This window comes from Copadichromis virginalis, linkage group LG1, assembly GCF_057382275.1.
Source record: "Copadichromis virginalis isolate Kocher_CV1m ecotype Utaka linkage group LG1, C_Virginalis_male_GT1.1, whole genome shotgun sequence".
NCBI lineage: Eukaryota > Metazoa > Chordata > Actinopteri > Cichliformes > Cichlidae > Copadichromis > Copadichromis virginalis.
In genome coordinates this window covers 32,787,379-32,810,653 of record NC_140618.1, presented here as the reverse complement: position 1 = coordinate 32,810,653, position 23,275 = coordinate 32,787,379, and the positions used below count along the sequence as shown (strand labels likewise).

The following is a 23,275-nucleotide window of genomic DNA, read 5'->3' as shown; positions in this document are numbered from 1 at the left end:
CCAAACTTCTGACTGGGACTGCATTTACTGTATTATGCACTGCTTTGTTATGTCAGTATCTCTAATAGTTTTCAGTTTCAGCTTTTCCTTGCTGCCCAGTCCAACTTTTGTTCACTCTCCCTCATTTACTAGTTAAGTGAAGAGTCACACAGTCATAACACGGGTAAGTGTAAATGACTGGGTTTGATGTATTATCAAAAACACTGTTATTTGGCACCAGCGTATCAATAACTGTGCTACAAGAGGAAGCACTATGATACACTGTAATACTGGCAAGCCCTGGTAACTTCAGTTACAGTTTCTGGTAGAGATGGACCGATCCGATAGTACGTGTCGGTATCGGTCCGATACTGACCTAAATTACTGGATCGGATATCGGAGAGAAATAAAAAATGTAATCCGATCCATTAAATATCACGAAAGCACCTCACAAAACTTGCGACACGCCGTAACTCGCCTCAGAACCGTAGCACGTTGGAGCAGTATGCATCACGTGATAGAGTGGCTGTGGTGTGCGAGACCTGTTGGTGGTATGGTTGAGCATTTGGAGCTTCGCTAGCAACCCGGCATTTCATCTCCGACAAAGTTATCCCCGAGAGAAGTAAAGCAAGTGTGTAAGTCCATCTCTGAATGTTTGTAAAGCATTCCCACGTTAAGCTTAACAACCGATTTATGGAGCGACTGCCTCTTCTCTCTCTCTCCTGCTGCTACTTCAATCATGAAACTGCTTAATGATCAGCTGATCGGCTTTTCTGTCGCGACTCCGTCTCTCTTGTTTGTTTTTGGCCCACTTTGCACCAGAAAGAGGAAACCAGCGGCTGAACAACAGCAGCACGTTTAAGCTTGATAATCTGTTGTTAGAATTTATTTAATATTACACCAGGATCCTTTTCTACGTAGCTGACGGCTGGTAACTGTGCAGGGGCGGATCTAGCAAAGTTTAGCCAGGGGGGCCGATAGGGCATTAACAGGGAAAAGGGGGCACAAAGACATACTTTTCTTTCTTATTCTCATTTAAAATGTCTAGCTTTTAATAAATAATTATCTGAATCTCACACCCGAAGTTTTAATTTGATGTAAAATGAATAGAAGTCCATAACTGTATATAGTAACTATTAAGTCTAATATATATACCCTAGTAAGCTTTTACTTTTTCCTTTGGGAAGGCACCATCTGTGCAGTCTGCAATTCTGTTAAAGAAAGATGTTGAATCTATTTAATATTTCTTGAAAAATAATTGATTTCTGTGCATTTTTTTTCACACTGCATCAAATTAAGGTTGATTACGTCGATTAAGCATCATGAGGTGGAGGGTGAGGGGTGGTTCCCTATTTTTTATTTTTTTGTTGTTGTTGTTGCTGGGAGTTGGAACCCTATTAGTTAGGTTGCTTAATATTTACGCTAAGTACTCTTTAAAATACCAGAATAGGGAGGATGGTGTAGGTTTAAGTTTATTAGATTGATCAGTATTGCTGAACTATGAAATATTTTTTTTGCATACAGGTATAACAGAATAGCTTTAGTGTTGTTGTTTTTTTAAACTTGAGTATGAACTTATACAAAATGCAGCAAGATATTAAAAAAACAGTTTTATTGATTAAAAAAAACACACTATATCGGATTCATATCGGTATCGGCAGATATCCAAATTTATGATATCGGTATCGGACATAAAAAAGTGGTATCGTGCCATCTCTAGTTTCTGGAATGTGGGCTCTTCGCCCTCGATTGTAGCCGGAGACCTGGCTCACCAAGAGTGATGACACTAGATGTGAAAGTTGGGCGAGCCGATACAATTTAAGTTCAAGGCTCACGGTGAAATAACAACTGCAAACCTGCAAATGGTCAGAACAGGGCTACCAAGAGGGAGCTGTAATGAGACAACATTGAAGCGAGTATAACTCGGGTACAGGCTTTGATTCTGCACACGCAAACCTTTTCTCTGCACCTCATACAGAGGCTGGAGGCAGGAAAGAGTGCTGACTTTATCTTATCCACAAAAAAGAAAAAAGAATTCTTTTTTTATTCTCGAATAAAGCTTACTTATGCTGATTAGAATGTATTGACCACCTGTATGCTCTTAATAGACCCTATTCTTATTTATATGCACATCAATAAACAAGATCATTGATATTCATGTCACACAGTTCACTGGTGTACAGCACAGCATGAAGGAACTGTAAAGAGAAAATGACTGCTGCTCTCAGTGACCTCTGCTAAAAACGAAGACGCCTCCGAAAAAAAAGAAAAGCAAAACTATGTTTGTGTTTCCATCTCATTTCTGATGCTCATTTCTCTGCAGAGTAATTGCAGTGTTAGGATGCAGACAATACTGAAAAGATAGCTGAGCATCCCACTCCATTATTTCAGAGGATGTTTACCTTTTGACAGATGCTTTAGCAACTGTTGACACAACATTAATTCAGTGAATGGAGATGAGCCTGTAGGAGGCTATTTTGTATAAAGTGAAACTGCCGCCTGATGGGGTTTCAGTCCTGTTGCCATCACATACCTTGACTACCTGCAGTACGATTCTCGCTCGTTATCGTGAGTGTTACGCTGCAGCAGATCCATTACTACTACAGAGAAACCAGTTGTGTTAAAATAGCATTGCTTTTATGTGCTCCCCTATCTTTTATTGTCATTAAGACTACCATTTGCCGAGTAAGAACTGGCCTGTCGAGTCATTTTAAGTTCCAACTAACTGAAGCACTTTCAGCGGAGCTCGAGTCACTGTCAGCAGCAGGTTTATTGTACACACAAATGTCAAAGCAGCTATAGCATCCCAATATTGTTAGTCATGGTTAGTTACTGCCAGCCGTTAAAAGCTTATCCATCTGCAGATACAGTCAGGATTATGTACTGTGCAAATGAAATGTATTTGATTTTGTTGTTAAATTGGTTACACAAATCTTGGCTCCTACACCAACTAAAGGTGTTTTCAAAACACATTATACTCCCAAAATATTCGCTCATCTGCCTTCACCCATATATGACCTTGACTGACATCTCATTCCTAGTCTATATGGTTTAATATGATGTGGGCCAACCTATCACAGACAGGCTTTCCACAAGGTTTAAGGATTGTTTATGGGAATTTTTTGCCATTCTTCCAGACGCATATTTGTGAGGTCTCACACTGATTGGACGAGAAGGCCTGGCTCGCAGTCTCCGCTCTAATTCATCCCAAAGGTTTTATATGAGGTTGAAGTCAGGACTCTGTGCAAGACAGTCAAATTCTTCCACACTAAACTCTCTCATCCCCACACCATAATCCCCTCTCCACCAAACTTTACACTTGGCACAATGCAGGCAGACAAGTACCGTTCTCCTAGCAACCGCCAAACCCAGACTCATCCATCGCATTGCCCGACAGAGAAGCATGATATGTCACATGATACGTCAAAGTCAAACTTGTCCTGGATTTTTAGTAAATGAATCTATGAAATCAATTTGAAAATCCTACAACGCCTTGTTAATGTCTGTGCAAACTTTGGTGTCCACGCTGCAAAAAGATGATACCAAGGCTGAATAAATGATGCTCCAATTTACACATGAGAACCTACCATTATGGCATGAGGCAGATAGCCATTGGTCTGGGTCTGTAGCCCCACAGTGTTGAGCTGAGATGCAACATAGCGCTCTGGGCTGGGCTTGTCCAGTGTAGCCCGTCGGATTTTACTCAGCTTAGTCGCAACAAAAAATGGCAAAACACTCTGGAAGAAGAGAACAATGAGATTATAAGTTACAATGTGTCAAATTGTGTAACTCTAATGTATCAATACAGTATTCAGAAACGTGTTTTTTTGGCCTGAAGTCCTATGAAATTTGCATTAATAACTACAGTTATGTCTATATTAAATATGTGGGTCTTTCGCAGTGGTATAAACTTTACCTGAATAATGATCCCCTTATTCTTGTATTCAGCCTGCAGTCCTCGTGAAAAGAAGTCCACAAATGCCTACATGAAATAAATGTAGCTCATTAAATCACAAAGATCTAGAAAGGTGGCAAAAAGGTGACACTGAAAAGATCCTTTAAACTGTCAAAATTTATTAAAAACATATTAAAAACGAAATCAATGAGTGACTGTATCAATGGTACCAGCAGACGAAATTATCAGCAAACTGGACGACAAACTCAAGATGTTGCAAAGGCTAATTTTAGCTGCTTATTTAAAAACAGCAGCCAGGACGGGACCCAGGATTAAGACAGCAGTAAATTAACCAGGAAAACTGTGAACAGCAGGCTGTATTTAAGATAACAAATGCACATGAGACCGTGATAAAACATTATGATGCCACATGTTCCTATAAACATTTAATTGGTACACTACCTCAGGACCCGAGTTACTCACCGGCTCATTTATTTTGAATAAAAACAGCAAAATTAAAAAACAAAACAACAAAAAAAAACCCACTTCATCCCTTCTTCTAAATAAATATTGGACAAACTTCAATCACCATCGTCAATAAATTATCAGTACGCTGTTCAATTAGAATAATTCATAAGATGAGATGGATTCCTCTTCAGTACATGGTAAGCTGAGTCCAACTTCAGTTAACACTTTATGAAAAGGTCATAAACCATGTAGCGCAATTACCTTGGAGGCAGAATAGACAGTAAGAAGAGGAACAGGGTACATGCCGCTGGCAGACGAGATGTTGAGGATGGCTCCCTTCTTCCTAAAAACAGCAAGACAAGCCGGTGCTTTTTTTTTAAAGAAGCAAATTACGAGTGAAAAGAAAGATGTGCAACAAACACTTCAATCCCCAGGTAACAAAAAGAAGACGGTAGTATGTGTACTTGCATGCTGAGCCAAAACTGCTCTTGCTGTACATCAAAGTGGAACTGGTAGATACAGATAGGATCAAAGATTTCATCAAGATACCTAAATGTTTACAATGTGGGGAATAGTTCAACTCTAGCCTGCGGTGCTTGCATACATTTCATTTAACAAAAAAAGAAAAAGACCAATGAAGGAATCATCTTTCTATTATAATATCTGGCAGTTTGCGTGACCCATCCCTTGTGGAATTATTCAGCCACATTAGTCAACAACAGCCTACGATCAAGCATGCGGCCCACCGGCTTATAACTGCACGACACATTAGCATACACCAAGTGTGCCAGGACTTATTTGAAAACAGAAAACAAACCAATATGCCTCAACACAGAGCCACATTTATTAGGATACATCTATCATGACTTCTATTTCCAAAGAACGAAAGAGGAAATCCAAGTTGTCATATACTTCTGTGAACTGATCTTTTTCCTGGAGCTGAATGACTATATGACACACAGAAGGGGAAATCATTTGATCGCCTGCTGAATTTTTAGCTATGGTCACTTCCAAAGAAATCAAAACTCTCTTTTAATGGTAGTTTCATTTAGAAATTAAAAACCCCACATTGCATAAAAATTATGAATTGTTCTGCATGTCACTGAGTGAAAAGTATTTGATCAGCAAGCCAAACATGATGTTGTAATTGATGGATTTTGATCCACTCCTCATTACAGAACCTGTCTGTAATGAGGAGTTCACTGGCTGTTCACTGTTCACTGGCTTTTTAGCTACCGGTATGTTCACTTGAGGAGACAGAAAATATGTTCAAGGTTTAAACTGAGGCATTTTCCTGCTTCATGAAAATTATCAGCTCATTCTAATGTTAATGCTGTTTACAGTTGGTATATATGTATGTATATGTATACATATGTATATTTAGTGTGTACATGTGGGTGTGTGTACATGTCTATAAATAGGAATAGTAGTGGTACAATAGTTATGTCAAGCTATATAGTTTATGTCTTCCATATTTCCAACCATATCCATAATCACATACTGTGTATGCTACCATTGTATATAGTGTATTATCTTACTTTTTTTTCACTGATTGTACTTATTTGTATTTTTGTATTTCCTTCTGATATCTGTACCTGAGCTGAGGTGATGCAAAAATTTCCCCGTTGTGGGATCAATAAGGTCTTATCTTATCTTAAAATGAATGCAGCACATCTCAAAAAAGTTGAGCTCGGGCTATGTTTACCATTATTAGACATCCCCTCATATTTTAACATAATGTAAACATCTGGAAACAGAGGAGATCATCTGCTGGATCTTTAGAGAAGAATGTTGTCCCACTCTCATTTAATACTGGATTCCAGCTGCTCAACAGTCCCGAGTCTTCTTTGTCACATTTTGGTTTTCATGATTCCAAATTCTTTTTGTTATGGTGAAAGTCGTGGACTGCAGACAAACCATCACAGCACCTGAACTCGTCTACTATGAGGCCATGATGCTGTTATGGATGCAAGAGGTGATTTGACTTTGTCTTGATGAAATATACCAGCATTGTCTGGATGGAAGCAAATGTGTATATATCGTTCAGCTTCAATGGTGAAAGCTGCTAATTCAATAGGCACTAATGCACACCCGTACCATCAGAGAGAGAAAGGCTTTTGAACTGAGCACTGATGACACGCCGGATGGTCCCTCTCTTCCTAGATCCAGAGGATACAGCTTCCGTGATTTCAAAACAGAACTTCTGTGTTTTCCACTTTGCCTCTGTCCATGTTAAATAAGCTTTGGCCCAGAGAAGACAGAAGTGTTTCTGGATCATGTTCATATATGGCTTCTTGATAGAGCTTTAACCTGCATTTGTGGATGGCACGGTGACCTGTGCTCACACATTGATTTCTGGAAGTGTTCCTGAGCCCATGCAGGGATTTCCATGACAGAATCATGTCTGTTTTTATTCCCGTGATGCCCGAGGGCCCGAAGATCACGGGAATCCAATATTAATTTTCAGCCTTGTACCTTGCACAGATATTTCTCCAGCTTCTCAGAATCTTTTGATGTTATGTGGTACAGATGATGAGATATTCAAAGTCTGTACAATTTTACACTGGGAAACATTATTCTTATTCCTCTGTCCAGCTTCACTTCAGAGAGACTCTGAGTAATATGCTCTGTTTTTTTAAATATACAATCAATCATGTTACTGACCTGTTGCCTGTTAACCCCATCAATTCCTCCAGCTGTTTCTTTACAGTGTCACTTACTTTTTCAGTATTTTGCTGCCCCACCACAACTTTTTTGAGGTCTGTTGGCATCAAAAGCCTGTTTTTGTTTCAATATTACATTTTCCTTGCTTAAACATTCAAATATTTTCTATGTTCTATTGTGAACAGTAAGTAACAGAAGTAAATATATGAATTCACTGGTGCTAAAGTTTCCAAAAATGTCTTAACATGAAAAGCCCAAGATCTCTTCAGTTCCTGTTTTACTGCAGCTGGTAGCTTCTCTTTACCAAGATAAAAATACTGGCGGCTGCCAGTGGCACCCCTCGCCCTCCTAGTAGATACACTATGGTATCAATTTCAAAATCCTACTATGCCCTTTTTTTTGTTTCCATGTTATCACATCCACCTCCGACCTCTAACTTTGATGTCAAAGTCAGGTTTGAATTCATCAAAGTGTTTTAGTAGACACACCCATGGTGTCTATTTGAATTGTCTATTTTCAAGGTATCGCATTCACAAACTTGGTTTTCCACATCTCCCTGGAGGGTGACTGCAATACCCCATCAGCCTCTTACAGCTGAGACGTATAAAGAAAAGAAGAGGTTTACTTGACTACACCCACTGGACTGTCCAAAACACAGTAAAACAGAAAAATAAAAGGAGCTCAGTGCAGATATGAGAAAGAGGATCACAGAGTTACAAAAGTTAGGAACTTCTCTTGAAAAACTGAAAAGTCCAAGATCATGAGTTCAATCAGTTCTACACATACAAGTCAGCAGGAAGTGACACCTCTTTGCCGTCACACTCAGCTAAGACAAAATTAGGTGAGATGGTCAGACGTAACTCAGACACAGGCACTGACTCGGTGGTTTCTGGAATCTGCTGGAACAGCATTGTGTTTTAAATCACTATGGACTAAGAGGCTAGAGTCTAACTACAGGTTGCAGCTGACCACATAGACAAGAAAACGCCTGCTGGAGGAACATTTAATGGTCCGATGAGACTAAAAGATTGAGCTGTTTTGCCACAATTATAAAAATATGTTTTGGAGCAATGCTGAGATACTCAAGCTAAAGAAAACAGCATAAACTGTCAAGCATTGTGGTCGGGGTAGAAAGTTGCTGTGCGGCTGTTTTGCTGCTAGTTGAACTGGTACAGAGTGGATGCAATAATGAAGGAAACAGACTACCTCAGAATTTTTTTGCATTACCTCAAACCATTAGGACACTCAAATGGGTGTTTTAGGAATATAACTTTAACAAAAAATCTTTTCTTCCATGCACGAATGTGTATGTTACATGATCTCACAGCCCCAGAAAAAGAACAATTCACTTATCGAAAACCTAATATTCCCGTGTCATTTGACGACACGTTTGACCCACTGTGTAGTCAAATAATAATAAAGTTCAACATCTTTTCAGAAAATTCCAGCATTCTGCCACATTTCTTCTGTCTATGATTGTATACTAATGATGTTGACTGGGATTTGCTTCAATATCTTCTTTTGCTGCAAGGAAGAAGTTTCCCAAAAATCCTGAATCTTCCAGATCTAATATTTTAAATATCCATTCACCACTACCACAGAAATCCCAGTTTAATCTTTCACTGACCACACTGCTGGTTGGCAAACACAGCGCCCTGTTACACAATCCCACCGTACCGGCCTCCCACGTATCTCGCAGCGGGTTCCAAAACAGGTGCATATGAATGATCAGGATTCACTGCGTTGAACCTTTTATAGATTCGCAGACAACGGTGATGTATAAACACAACTTACCTCTCCACCATTTGTGGTAAAACAAGACGTGTCATCTGGAAACAGAAAACAATGATAATGGGGGAAAAAGACAGAAAGAGAAAAGGTTAGAAGTGGGTGATGCAGAATAAAAGCATGAGACAGACAAAAACGGCTATTGTTTGTGGGTTGTACGTGGAGGAGTTCATCCACATTCGTAAATGTGTGTGTGCGTGTGGGTGTTGTGTGAAGAGCTGGTCGGAGAGACAAGAGAAAAGAAATGATAATGATAGCAGAGGGAGCCGTTTAAAGAAATATTGAACAATATAAATTAAGTGTTAAGAGAGAGGGTCGACTGTAGCTGTTGCTCTGGGAACTGCTGAACATGGAGAACTGGGACAGAAGTGACTTCTTATGGTATAAGTCACTGTGTTGTGCCAGTGTGTGTGTGTGTGTGTGTGTGTATGTGTGGAGGTCTTCGGTGGTCTGTGGGACTTCCTGACTGTGGATCTATCTTACCAACCATCCTAAACACCTGAATCCACCTTGACGGCTTTAATTACTCATTCCACAGAGAGCGCACCACGGGGAAACGGATGACAAACATTTATGCATCACGAGTCCTCAGTGTGCAGTTTGGGACTGAGCCAGACATTTAAGATGAGCGGTCTGCAGCAGGCATTCATGCTGACTATCAAAAAGCACCCTGAAATTCTGTGAACATGCCTGAATGCTATTTTTCATTTGTTTGAACACATGTGCCTTTCAGTAAAAACTGGAGGAGAAAAAAAATCTGAGCTATGTCCCAAGTAGCTGTATTGATCCACACAAATTCAATGCTGTAATTACCGCTAAAGGTGGCTTTACTAAGTATTAGCTTGCAGGTGGAAATACCTGCAGTGCAATCAGGAATTTCTTTAGTAGATTTAATTTGTTTTCACACTGACATTTTAAGGTTCTTTTCTCTCTCTGATAACCTGTTAAGGGGAAAAAAAACGTAATTACTTGAATATAGCAACACTCACCTGGCACACTGATGTTATGTTAATGTTGACCAGGGTGTCAATGAACTGAAACAAGAAGAACACGTGGATTAGTACAGATGGTTACATTTTGCACTGGTGCACGTACTTGTAAGTAGAATTGTAAACATTGGCAAATGAGGTTTGTTTTGTCATTTTTAAGCCTTTTTAAGTAAAAAAGAAAAAGTCTCTGTGTGTGCGTTTACATCTAGTGTAACTGACTCGCCTCTGTCAGCTCATCAGACACATTCACACAATCCAACAATCGTGTTGCTTTTGGGTCACATCCAGCAATCTTTTGAAACAAGCCAAGTTTCTTTCAGAAGGGCCGTGTAGTTTCCAAACGGGCCCTGCACTCGCTTGGCACAGTGTTAACACTAGCAAACTTTTCCTGACAGATGACACACTCGGGCTGAAGGCTGTTGATATCCCTGATCTGAATAAATCCAAAAGATAGCTAGCTTACGTGATATTTTCTAGTAAAAGGTTTTTATTTATTTAAATTGGATCTCTTTTTATAGATGTAAGGTTACCTGTTAGCTAACTGTTTTGTTTTGTTTTCCTCCTTACTGTCAATCACGGCCTTTGATGCATCATGCTATAAGAAATGTGACCATTAACCCTTTAAGACCTACCATAGAATCAAGTCCGCCAGAGCTTATCATTATATTTTTACATGCTGTAGTGCCATTTTTGGGAGCATTTCAAGTTTCTATACATCAATACAACCGTTATAGCCCAAATTTTAATAATATGTATTCATTAAGTGCATAGTAAATACATAAATGGCAAAAAAGTGCAATAAACTACAAAAAAATTGAAAATCGTTTTTGTTTTTTTAACATATATTTCTAGTTAGAGTAATTTAAGAGGCTTATCCCTCAAAACTGTAAATACAAAAAAGTTGCACAAAATAGTTTCCCACCACAGGAAATTTATTTTGAGTGTCTTCATAGTTTTATTTTTTTAAATACACCAATTTTTATATACTGCAGGAAAAATGAAAATAAATATTATAATGCAAATTTGCAAAAAAACAGCATGTGCATCAAAATTTCCAGCAACTATCAACTATCAACTATTTCCAGCAGTGCAATATGAGTCCTAAGCATCCCAGAAACGACACAGAAAGTCATAAAGTCAAACATAACCTTTAAAAACACCAGTATAGGCTCATGAGGCCCTGAAGGTAAAAAACAAAATTTTCGCGAAAATGACGTCACTTCCAGTTTCGGGCAGGTAATGGCGGACATGCGATAGTTCACGCTGACGTCTATTCCAATGTAGGAAGTGTTATGAACAGCTGATCAGATCGGCAAAGCCTGTTTCTGGAATATTATGTTTTTGTTGCTGCAAGCACTTTTTATGCAGTTTTTGCAAAGCTATATGTGGAAGGAAACCGTGACCGAGGACAAGCTGATGGCATAAGATGTAAGTACAACTCCTCTGGTTTCATATGCAAAAAAAATTATTGCGCTAGCTTACGTGGTTGCAGTGCTACTGGGATTTAAAAATAGTTACACAAAACGGAGCGTGCCCGCTCCGACCGGCTTTAAACGGTTAATGGAACTGCATACCTGGGATCCCTCTCATTTTTTGTTAGGCTATAGAATTTGCCTGAGTGGCTAAGATAGCAGTGATGTAATCGATTCGTTTTACAAAAAGCACTGCATGGCTGACACAAAATCCCAAGTTGTGCAGCAAATCACTTAGGAGCCACTGCTGTAAATGATAACATGATAGGGTGGAATCGTAAAAAATGTATTCTGTAACAGTAAAAGGACTATTCACATGGAAGAAATACCACGCGCATTCTTCTACAAATTCTTTTACACCTGCTTTCAGCTAGAAATTCCTGAGCAACAGCCATTACTGACTTTATGACTTACAAAGCTTAAAGACTTCATGAATAACAAATTTCCTTTCTTCTACTTAACACTTTTAAGAGGCAGAATACTGCTCTGAGTGTAAAACTGTCCCACCTATACCGATCTCCATTTAAGGAGAGTGAGACTGACGGAAACTGGACTGCTGTCTAATGCAGGTGAAGCGACCTAATCTACTTAACTTTAAATAGTAATAAAAAATTTAGATTTCCTTCAACGCTACAGCAGTTTACAGAAATAGAGCAGAGGGCCGATATATGCTGTGGAATATGCAGTCGCTGGAGAAACATCAAGGGCAAACATTCATGTATTTTCATACTAACTATAATTTGAATGTGAAATACAATAATCAGAAAACTTGGAACTTACAGTGTCGAGATTGGGGACGCTGAGGAAGAACTCAGGGTAAGGGTAGGAGATCCCAACATTGTTCACTGTTAACAAGACAAAAAAAATTCAGAATTGCCAAATTATTCAAAGAGATTAAGTATTTTATGAATACAGGATTGACTCTGTTATTCCTCATTTCAGTCTTCAGGGGGCAGTAAAAGGCTTATAAATTAACCCTTCCGAATACATGAAAAACACAGTGGATTTCACAGCATTCATTGTTTGTCAGATGTGGTTGAGATAAGATTTGACATATCGTGTGACAGGCTGATTAACACTCGTGAAAAGGGAACTGGCCTCAGCACCTCCTGCAGTCTTACCCAGTACTCCAATCTCCAGTCCTGTGAGTCCTCCTTCAATCTTAGAGTAGATGTCAACAGCACTGAAGTCTGCTTGAATTGTTTTTGTCTCCACACCACATTTACTGGCTGAGGACAGAAGTATGCATTTTAATTTACTATATCTGAGTCACAATGAAAGATACCAGAAAACAATACTCACAAATAGCATTCAGGAATGGCAAAAATGACTATTAAATAGTGATTTAGAAAGGGAAGGAAGGGGAACAAAGTATTAAACCCTAAATTAATCATCAGTGAGGTTATCCCTCCCTTAAGAGGACGCTTTCATTTAACTGGACATATTCACTTTCAGCTCCAGTAAAAGATTTTACTACCTCATAACCAAAAGCATAAGAGTCCAGCAAAGGGCTACTCAGTAAGAGATCACTTGTGCTAAAACACTAAATTCAGTGCAGTATAATTTATTCTTTTGTTACTGAGCCCTAGTGTATTATTATGCAAGCTGTAAGATTTCAGATTCGGGACAAATGAGGCTCTAAAAGTCGCGGTCATACACATGAACTAAATTAGTCTGGTGCCTCTGGAACACAGGTAGGTTTTAATCTGACTCTAAAGATGTTTTCACACATAAACTGAAGATAATTTCAGCTGAATCCGTGTGAGATGTTGTCCTTAGCTGCGTTTTTGTTTACTTCAAATCATTCTGATAAGCAGGGTGCAGACTGACTGGCTGCAATACGCTGAACTACTTCCTGCAGCGATTCTCACAAATCACCAAGGCACACAGACATTGCACCAATCAGGGTGACCGATGCAATAAGGAGAGGAATATTTAACCATGTCCAAAATTTTACAGGGGTGAAACAATTTTGAAATAATATAAACATGTGCATATCTCACCAATAGCCTTGGATACATCATCCAGCTTCTCCTGAGAGCGGCTGATCAGCACAATGGCAAATCCTTTGCGGGCGAGCTGCAAATACAAAAATGAAATATGTCAACAAAGTAAAACACATGCGCACTGCACTTACATCCATACTGATGATCAACATTTAACTGGTTCTTTGATCGACTTTTACATTTTGGCACTAGGCTATCCTGCAATATTATGACGACGTCAAAGTTATTACTTTGAATTAATACCAAATTAATATTGAAAACTGAAAATGCAACTTTGTGAACCAAATGCAGATGAAAAAGCTTTTAAAAAGCAAAGTTTGTAGATTTTATTTTTGTCATTTGGTTTCTAAAAATGGAAACTCAAGTAAATAAATTTAATGGGAAATATAAGAGATTCTTGTTGAAAATGATTCTATACCACATGTCTCTGAGGTGAGGTAGTATCTCAAAAACTCATAAACTTGATGCAAAACAGACAATAAGTGTTTGGACTCCATTGATTCACTTTGAACCAGACTTCAAATCAAGAACACTGCTCTTGTTCACAGCAGTGGTCTGCCTGCCAACAAATAGACCCAGTGTGTGCCTTAACACTAAGCAACAATGGCATGGATGGCAGGGTCACAAGAGGAAAGTCACTGCACTCCAAAAACCAACGCTGCTGCCCAGAGCCAGTTTGCTAAAGATCACACTAGCAAGCCAGAAGGCTGTTTGAACAGAGCTCTGTGGGCAGCTAAGAGCAAAGAAAAACTTCATTGTGTATACGAGAGGCGTTTGGTTTAGAAGAAGGGAAAATCGCTGCATTCGAGTGTCAGGACCTTATTCCATCTCTGAAACATCACAGATTAGGCCTGTTTTGCTGCATGTGGGCCACGACAGCTTGCCGTCATTAATGGAACAGTAAATTTTTAAATACAGCAGCAAATTCGAAAGTGCAATTCAAGGACATCCGTGAATGGAATCTCAAGAGAAACTGGGTCACACAGTGCATCAAGATAAAAGATGTCCTGAAAACTAGTCATTCTACAAAAAAACAAAAAACGAACAAGAGGAATAAATATGTTTTGAATGGCCGAGGTCTCACTCATCAAAAGATATTGTGGAATGGCCTGAAGCGAGCGCTTCATGTGAGGATACCTGTCATCGAGTTAAATATGTTTTGAACATTTAATTCAACTCACTCATCCAAAGTGATGTGAAGGACTGATCAGCAGTTACTCTAAACTCATATTACACCGTGGGCCACGTACAACCCACCTTGATCTTAAGTGGCCTGTTAGTCTAATGAAGTTTAACTACTCATTGTAAAAAAACAAAAAAACACTTCTATAGTAGATACTGAAAAAAAAGGAACTTTTCTGTAATCTAATTGTTTTATTTATTACTGAATTACTCTGGTGTAATATGATTAAGGATGGAGGAGGTCTTTATCAGAAGGAAAAGCTGTAGAACTTGAAAATACAGAATCCTAAAGTTTCTTTCTTCCCATTTTCCAAAGCCATATAGTCGATCAGATTGGGGTCTTTGCCAGGCCGATTCTGGCCCCCCAGCCTGGTGTTTCACACCCCGGCTCTCAACATTTAGTTGCAGTTATTGCTGTGCAAGATGTTCACACCAGTTACAGATCAATCTTTGCAACTCACATGCATCATATTGGGTCATTTTCCTAAATAAATAAATTTCAGTGACCATGCTTTTGTCTCATTTGTGTGGCTCTCCATGTGTTACTTTCTGTATAAAAATGAAAAAAAAAAATTAAAAATATTTTTTTTAACCGTACTCACCATCAGGTGTTACATGTTTATAGATCTACTATTACAGGCACATACTATTTTCAAGTACAAGTTCATAACTCAACACCTCTGGGAGACCCTTACCTCTTCTGCATATGCTTTCCCAATCCCATCTGTGGCTCCTGTCACAACTACAAACAGAGAGAGACTTAATTAGCAAGGAAACTATATTACCATTACTCGCACCTTAATAAGATCCTTTGTACACATGTAAAAATATACAGCCTTTCCCTTATGCTCAATTACACTGGATAAACATATGAAAAACATATTGAAAATATATCACAGACTGACCCATTACGACTTAATCACATTAATCTCTACGGGCCGTAGCTTTGACTTCTGTTATAACAGAGCGTTGCAAGCAAAACATATTTAAACAGACCAAAGAAGACATGTGCTATGTAGCCAAATATATGGGCATATGAATGGAACTGATGTCATCCCAGGGCCAAGTAATGAGGTTAATCCACTTCTCTAACAACCTCCAAAGCTGAGGGAGATTTCGGAACTTAGGTCCTGGGATTTGCTCCATTTCCACCACAAGAGCATCGGTGCAGGGCGGTCAACCAGCTGATGCTCACACTCAGCTTTTGTGTTCATCCCAGGGATTCTGGAGGCTAAGAGCAGGTCAGTCAAGTTGGCTTAAAACAACAACAAAAAAGAACTATTTCTTAATGAGCCTAGATATATCTAAGGGGTCAACGTCAAGCTTAGGCAGGAAGGGGCTTTCCTCAAACTGTTGCCAGACATGTATAGCCACGCTATTAAACAGAACCTTACAGCAAGGTCGCTTATTGTAGCAGTAATGTTTCATTTATTGGTACTAAGGAGCTGAAATTATAACACTACGTAAAAAAGGAATTTACACATTTTTCAGAATTGAACTCTCGTTCAAAAGTACTAGAGGACTGTCCTGTTGTGAAGGATTCCAGTGAGTGACCACTTCACAATCAGAGATACTTTAGATGCACACTGTCAGTTTGAGGACCTGAAGCCTTTCTGCCTCTTCCACTTTAGACTTGTTTTGTCTTTGTTTGTCAAAACGTAGAAGCAAAAAAACATACTGCAGAAAACCCGAGCGGTGCTAGCCACCACAGATGAACAGCTAAAGAGTGCCACCTACAGGAACTTTATCAGCACAGAGATCTACTTCGAAGCATGACACAATACTTAACTGACAAGTGATGTCAAGAAATTGCTGTGTAGAAAGGCTAATTATGACCCAGCGCAAAAAGCTTGAGCACAATAAAAGGGATTTACTTTTAGATGCAGTGAAGGACACGGTTGACAGGGAGCAGCTGAGGTGACTAAGGAGGACAAAAAGAGAGTGAGGGAGGGTGAGGGGAAAGAGGTCCTCTCTGTCATCAGTGGCAGTCGAGCGAGCAGATGCCCTGGAACTGCCTGGCACAAACAGCAGCGGCAGCAGGATCCTATTTTTAGCAATTCCCATCTTTCAGAAGGAACCATTCATCACACCTCTGGCTAAATATAACAAAAAAGCGGATGGGGAGTTGCGTGGTGAGTCGAAATGTTACAATATGTCCCTGAATGACCTGCCAGGCCCTACTTAGAGAGGAATACTTGCCTCATCTTTGAGTACAATATCATTCTTGTGTTTTCAGAAACTGTCCATTATATTTTATATTCCTATTGTTTTGTCATTTAGTCCCTTCTTACTTTTTTTTTTTTGCATTAGACTTCTGAAAGTAAAGTGCACTTAAGATGGGAATGCTGCTGTGTGGGTTAGGTCAAACCACATCAGTGTGGTTGGGTGCACTGAGCAGTTCAGCCTCTAGGGTCTGCTACTAGGGCTTTTAGGACGCTTAGGCTCATTAAATACTACATGCAAGGTGCACCGACATAAGTGCAGTCTGTTCAGAACAAACTTCACTACCTGGGACCATTCATAGTCAACAAAAGATATGCACGGTACCATCAAAAAACAATAGTCAACAAAGGTTTGTGGAAAGGAAATGTTTAAAACTAAAGAATGAGTCATGTTCTGTTCCTCATTGCAATTCCAGTACTCAAACTACTCTCACTATTCACGAGAATGCACACTGATGATTTAGCTTACGAGTTAAAGATTAAAAAAGGGGGGTTGAGCATTTTAAGCCTAAGTACTGCTCCACTGGGAACTGTCTGACTGTCCCTCCAGTGTGTTCCACCAGTGTTCATTTTGATGGCAAATTTTGATTTCGTTTTAGTTACAGTCTTTTGACTAAAACATCATTTAGTTTTAGACATAATTTAGGCATCTAAGTTCTTTCAGTTTTAGTTATTTAAATATCATATCAAGTGTAAAAGTTTGGTATGTTTTTACTGGTTGCTCCACACGGTTTACAAAGCGTTTTATTTCCCTTGACATCAAATGCAAAATATGTCCAATCTTCTTCTCCCAGAAGCATAGGACCCACTCCCTGTTTGTTGGGGGCAGATCAAATGTGGGCATCTAACTCGCCGCACAGCTAATTTCTTCTCACTGGATCACTTCCAAACTTTTTCGGCCTTACTACACAACTTAATTAGTTCTAAGTCTCATCTCTCTAGAATATTTTCATCCTGTTTTCATTTGATGAAAGTGTCAATAGATTTCATCAGAGTTTCTGATCCTCGTGCATAGGGCTGCTCGATTATGGAAAAAATGATAATCACGATTATTTTCACTGAAATTGAGATCTCGATTATTTGACGATATTTATTTAACCCTTTAAGACCTACTATAGAACCAAGTCCGCCAGAGCTTATATTATTTTTTTACATGTTGTAGTGCCATTTATGGGAGCATTTCAAGTTGCTATACAACTGTTATAGCCCATATTTTAATAATATGTATGAATTAAGTCCATAGTAACTACATTAATTGCAAAAAAGTGCAATAAACTACAAAAAAAAATTGAAAATCGTTTTTGTTTGTTTTTTTACATATATTTCTACTTGGAGAAATTTAAGAGGTTTATCCCTCAAAACTTTAAATACAAAAAAGTTGCAAAAAATAGTTTACAACAACAGGAAACTTATTTTGAGTGTGTTCATAGTTTTATTTTGGAGATACACCAATTTTTATATACTGCAGGAAAAACAAAAAAACAATCCTATGATGCAAATTTTCAAAGAAAACAGCAGGTGCATCAAAATAAACTATTTCCAGCAGTGCAATTCGAGTTCTAAGCATCCCAGAAACTATTCAGAAAAGTCAAACATGACCAGTATAGGCCTTTAAGGCCTACAAGTAAAAAAAACTACATTTCCGCGAAAATGACGTCACTTCCGGTTTCGGCCAGGAAATGGCGGACATGTGATAGTTCGCGCTGACGCCTGTTTCACTGTGGGAAGTGTTACGAACAGCTGATCGGATCAGCGAAGCGTGTTTCTGGAATATTATGTTTTTGTTCCTGCAAGCGCTTTTTATGCAATTTTTGCAAAGCTTTATGTGGAAGGAAACCGTGACCGAGGACAAGCTGATGGTATGAGATGTAAGTACAACTCCTCTGGTTTCATATGCAAAACAAATTATTGTGCTAGCTTACATGGTCCAGGTTCTACAGGGATTTAAAAATAGTTACACAAAACGGAGCGTGCTGCTCTGACGGCTTTAAAGGGTTAACAATGACTTTAAAAAATAATATAAAATAGTGTGCAACACCACTGAAGTTTTTTTTTTTTTTTTACCTCTCTTTTCAACCAACGGCAGTCACTCTCCTCTCCAAATAACTTCTGCTTAGCTTTCCGAGCTTCCCTCGGGTCCTCTTAATCAGCGGTCTCCAACCTTTTTTGCACCACGGACCGGTTTATGCCCGACAATATTTTCACGGACCGGCCTTTAAGGTGTCGCGGATAAACGAGGGAGGGGCTAATAATCGGCTCAGTCATTTTTAATGATCGTTGAAAGCCCAGATCGTAATCGTGATTAAAATTCGATTAATTGAGCAGCCCTACTCGTGCATTAGTTTTTATTTAGTTATTGACTTGTTTTTGTCAGACAAAAGATAAAGGTCGTTGACAAAAACTGAGACAAATATTATAGGTCGACAAAACTAACCATCTTCCACCCAACTGCACTTTCAACAGTCCACAGTTAAAGAGGGATCTGAGGTGCATAATCCCCTTTTGTATAATTTTCACATCTAGCAATCCTGGTTACAACACCTGTTAGTAACCATGCGCTGCATAAAAATGGATGTATGTAGCTAATGTTACATCATAATGGTGCCCATTGGTTTTGAACACTATATGTTAAAGTCTCAATTTAAAACATTTCAGCCCCATAGCATGGGAATCTATTTAGTTCGGCTTGCCTTAAAAACAGCTGTAAGTGGCCATCAGCAAAACTGTGGAGTCTTTTTTGCTCAAACTGATATCATCATGTTGGTATAGTTCCTGGATCACCAAAACTAATGTTGGTCCAGGTTCAAGAACACAAGTGACCAATTACATTGTAGTAAAGTTATAGTTTTGCAACATGGACGCACCCTACCTATAGCCCTGTAACCCTAACCGCGATCACATCCCAACCCCCAATCCTAACGGCCCCTTTTTTGGATTTCTTCCTGAGTGGACATCAGCAGGTGTTTTCCCACGTTGCAAAGCTATGACATCATAACAGCGTGATTGGTCTGATGCAATGTTGATCCTCGATGAATAGTTGATTGATTAAAATGTTGATCCAAGAACAACGCACAACACAGGGATATCCGACCTGATTTTTCGATCATGTTGGACTGGTGGTCCAACAGGTCATGGTGGTCTGGAAGATATTCTATGGTCTTTACTGCCTCCTTCTGGTGGTACAGGTGGCACAAGGTAAAATAAACAGTGCAGAAAGAATTTAAATATTTTAAACTTTAATGTCCCCAGTATGTATACTCTTACTCTAAGGACATCTTATATGTCGGACAACATCATGGAATGCACCAACGCAAGACTCTGTGATACAACCATTTAGTGCAATTGCTTTTTAAAAGCAAGTCATCAGTTAATTTTTTGAAATTCTCTCCATATATTACCTTTATTACAATGTCCTAATAATAAGCTATGCTCAGTGTACCTTAAGATTTAAGAAGAGTCGCTGACATCACCCTGTGAGACACAAGTTACAGATTTTGGATTTTCTATTTACTGTTTTACCAGAAGCAAGGACCATTGAAATTCAACCCATTTTTAAAACAGGATGAATTCTTGATTTTAACACAACGACTTATGCACAACGGCTGCAGCAATTTTCAATTTGTACATGTTCAAATGCTCTCTGTGCTCTTTCTGGAATGTCTAATACAAATACCACCTTAAAAGAGTTTATTTTAAGCAAATGTTTTTGCTATTTTAACACTACTCTTCATTTGTTCTTGTGCTCATCCATCTATCTGCCCTTTGCTGTGCCCATTTTCCTCTTTGTGTGATTGTCTTGAGTGCAGATGATGCCGGGATGCCAAGCATCCTCTAGGGCTGCAGCAGAGCCAAACAGAAGGGAGGAGTGGAGGAGCAAAAGAGAAGAGAAAATGACAAACACGAGCACAGGGGATCCTGAGGGCAACTAAAAATAGTACAGGGAAAAGGAGAGGAGAGTGCAGGGGGAGTCTGGAGGCACAATGATGAGGAAAACGTAGGCTGGGTTATTTTTAGTTGTTTTAAGAATGAAGTGATTTGCAGTCAGAACAGGGAAAAAAAGGAAAAACATTTTACAGCTGAGTGCATGTTCCCTTCACTCAAATAAAACAAGATCTATTTTAGGAACTGCAGTCTCTGGCAAATCTAGGTTAGACTGGCTAGGTGTTCCAATGATAGTGCTACTATGTGAACAACATTGGGGCGCAGGATTTCATGACAACTTACAAGATATAAGGACAATAACTGATTTTTGTTTTTTTAACAAAACTGTTTTCACAGAAAAGTTAAACAAAATGAGAATTTTACCAACCACTCTTATTTTAACGCCTCAACTTCAGCATTTTGAAAGTCAACCATCTTGTGCCGAAATTGGGACAAGAGGATAAAAAGTTATCAGACAGAAAGCAGGGTTAAAATGACGCATGAACTCATGGACTCGACTGTCCAGGATGCTGCTAGAGGTGAAACAGCGTTTTCTTGGCACCTTTTGTGGCCAGAAAACCAGTCAATTAAAGTATGAATCACACAATCAAGTTCAGAATAGTTACTGACCATGTATATCCCCTTTCAATTAATTCAATTCAATTTTATTTATATAGTGCAAAAGCAGTCACATCAGGGCAATTTATATTGGGGCGATCGTGGCTCAAGAGTTGAGAGTTCGCCTTGTAATCGGAAGGTTGAATGTTGTGTTGTTGTGTCCTTGGGCAAGACACTTCACCCGTTGCCTACTGGTGGTGGTCAGAGGGTCCGGTGGCGCCAGTGTCCAGTGCCTCGCCTCTGTCAGTGCGCCCCAGGGTGGCTGTGGCTACAATGTAGCTTGCCATCACCAGTGTGTGAATGTGTGCGTGAATGAATGGATGACTGGATGTGTAAAGCGCTTTGGGGTCCTTAGGGACTAGTAAAGCGCTATATAAATACAGGCCATTTACCATTAGTAAAGACCCTACAACAACACAGAGAAAACCCCAACAATCAAATGACTGCCTATGAGCAAGCACTTGGCAACAATGGGAAGGAAAAGCTCCCTTTTAACAGGAAGAAACCTCCAGCAGAACCAGGCACAGGGAGGGACGGTTATGGGAGAGAGACAAGACAGTAAACACTGCCGAAGTGAGGCAAAGATAATTAACTATTGATTAAATGTGGAGTAGTGACCCCTTATTGTCATGATTTCCCCATGTTTTTATGGCTATTTCCAGCAGGGTAATGCACCATAATGCAAAACAAAAGTCTAAATGTTTTTCATACAGCTGAGAATTAGTTCAGCAGACTTCAGGAACCTCCCCAGTTGGCATTCTGCTGGATTCACCAAGCAAGACAGGTGGCTTGAAGTGCAAATGTGCAAGTTGCAAATCTGCACAAATTGTGAATTGAATCGCACTGATGTGGAGCAGAATCTGATGCCGGCAGATCGGAGTGAGGTAAACCTATAAGCAGTTTGCCAATCACCATTAAGCAACAAAACTGTGCCGTCTGTGAAATCAGACGGCACTGTATAAAAGTCTGCAACCATCAAAAGTTTAGGGTGGAAACAAAACTGTATCCAGTATTGGTATGTCACACGTGTCACAACTATGTCATTTGAAGCAATGTTTGAGAAATAGCTTACCTTCCTAATAAAATGCTCAGCAAGTGTCACACAATGCATTAAGGCAGCTGTATTTTTTATAAGTCATTGTCTCAGATAACGTATGATTAGAATGTGTAATACCATCACAGCTTCCCTTTTCTCTCTCCCTCACAGTCTCCTGCTCTCTCTCTCACACACCAGTGAAATGCAGGCACCGCTGAACCAGAATCACGAGGATCCTGCGTCTCATGTAAAGCTAACTTATGAATGGCTGTAGTCCCGTTATATAATCGGGCCATCCTCAATCAAGTCCACTTCAGTGAGACAAAGTTTGTGAATGAAAGTAGTAGCCGAGGCTAACGGGCTCCCTTTGCCTCATTGCATATTCTGAATCATTTTGCATCTGGAATCCAAAAATATCCTCCCTCCCCTTCTGCGTTTCCATTTTTAGCCGTGCACAAAAAAAAAGATCAAAGGCGTCGTCGGTTCACATCCCCCGAACATTTGGCTCCTCTCTAACACACTGATGTGACTGGAGCTGCAAAGGCTGAGAAAGATGTAGAGTCCTCTGATTTTAGCCTTGAATCTTGAATTGTTGGAAATGGTAAAGGAGTCAGGAGAACGTGTCCAAGACAAAAAGAGAAATATACAATATAAATATGCAATCAAAAGATTGTGGAATCAGCAAATAGAGATTGGAAAGGCATTGATAATACTTCTATGATGCCTTATAAGCAATTTAATTTCAGGTTTGGATTTTCATTGACTATGTAGTTTTTTTACTGACAGGCCCTACAGGTCCTGGGCTCTTCTGGGGTGCCTAAATGAATCATTATGTAAAAAACTTCTGAGATTTGTGAGCTACCAACTCTGATGTTGGTGTGAACTTTGTACACCAGACTTGCCAACACCAAAGCAATCCCGGCAGGCCAGTCTGTTCAAATTTCAAGGTTCAATCAGTAAGCAGGTAGGACAGATGGACAGCATTCAATCTAACTTGATAATCCCCTTGAGCCATAATCCAACGATAAGACTTGC

The 23,275-nt window shown here is 39.4% G+C and overlaps 1 protein-coding gene across 1 annotated transcript in view; it reads right to left on the bottom strand.

Annotated features, from left to right (window-relative positions):
* Positions 1-23,275, bottom strand: part of hsd17b12b (hydroxysteroid (17-beta) dehydrogenase 12b) — a 28,391-nt gene that overhangs the window by 3,284 nt on the left and 1,832 nt on the right. The window contains exons 2-10 of the mRNA XM_085460271.1: positions 15,139-15,185; positions 13,259-13,334; positions 12,377-12,484; positions 12,036-12,100; positions 9,784-9,828; positions 8,801-8,835; positions 4,604-4,685; positions 3,896-3,961; positions 3,567-3,716 (exon numbers count right to left, since the gene is read on the bottom strand). Coding sequence (XP_085316397.1) covers positions 3,567-3,716; positions 3,896-3,961; positions 4,604-4,685; positions 8,801-8,835; positions 9,784-9,828; positions 12,036-12,100; positions 12,377-12,484; positions 13,259-13,334; positions 15,139-15,185 — 674 coding nt within the window. The remainder of the gene's footprint in view (positions 1-3,566; positions 3,717-3,895; positions 3,962-4,603; positions 4,686-8,800; positions 8,836-9,783; positions 9,829-12,035; positions 12,101-12,376; positions 12,485-13,258; positions 13,335-15,138; positions 15,186-23,275) is intronic.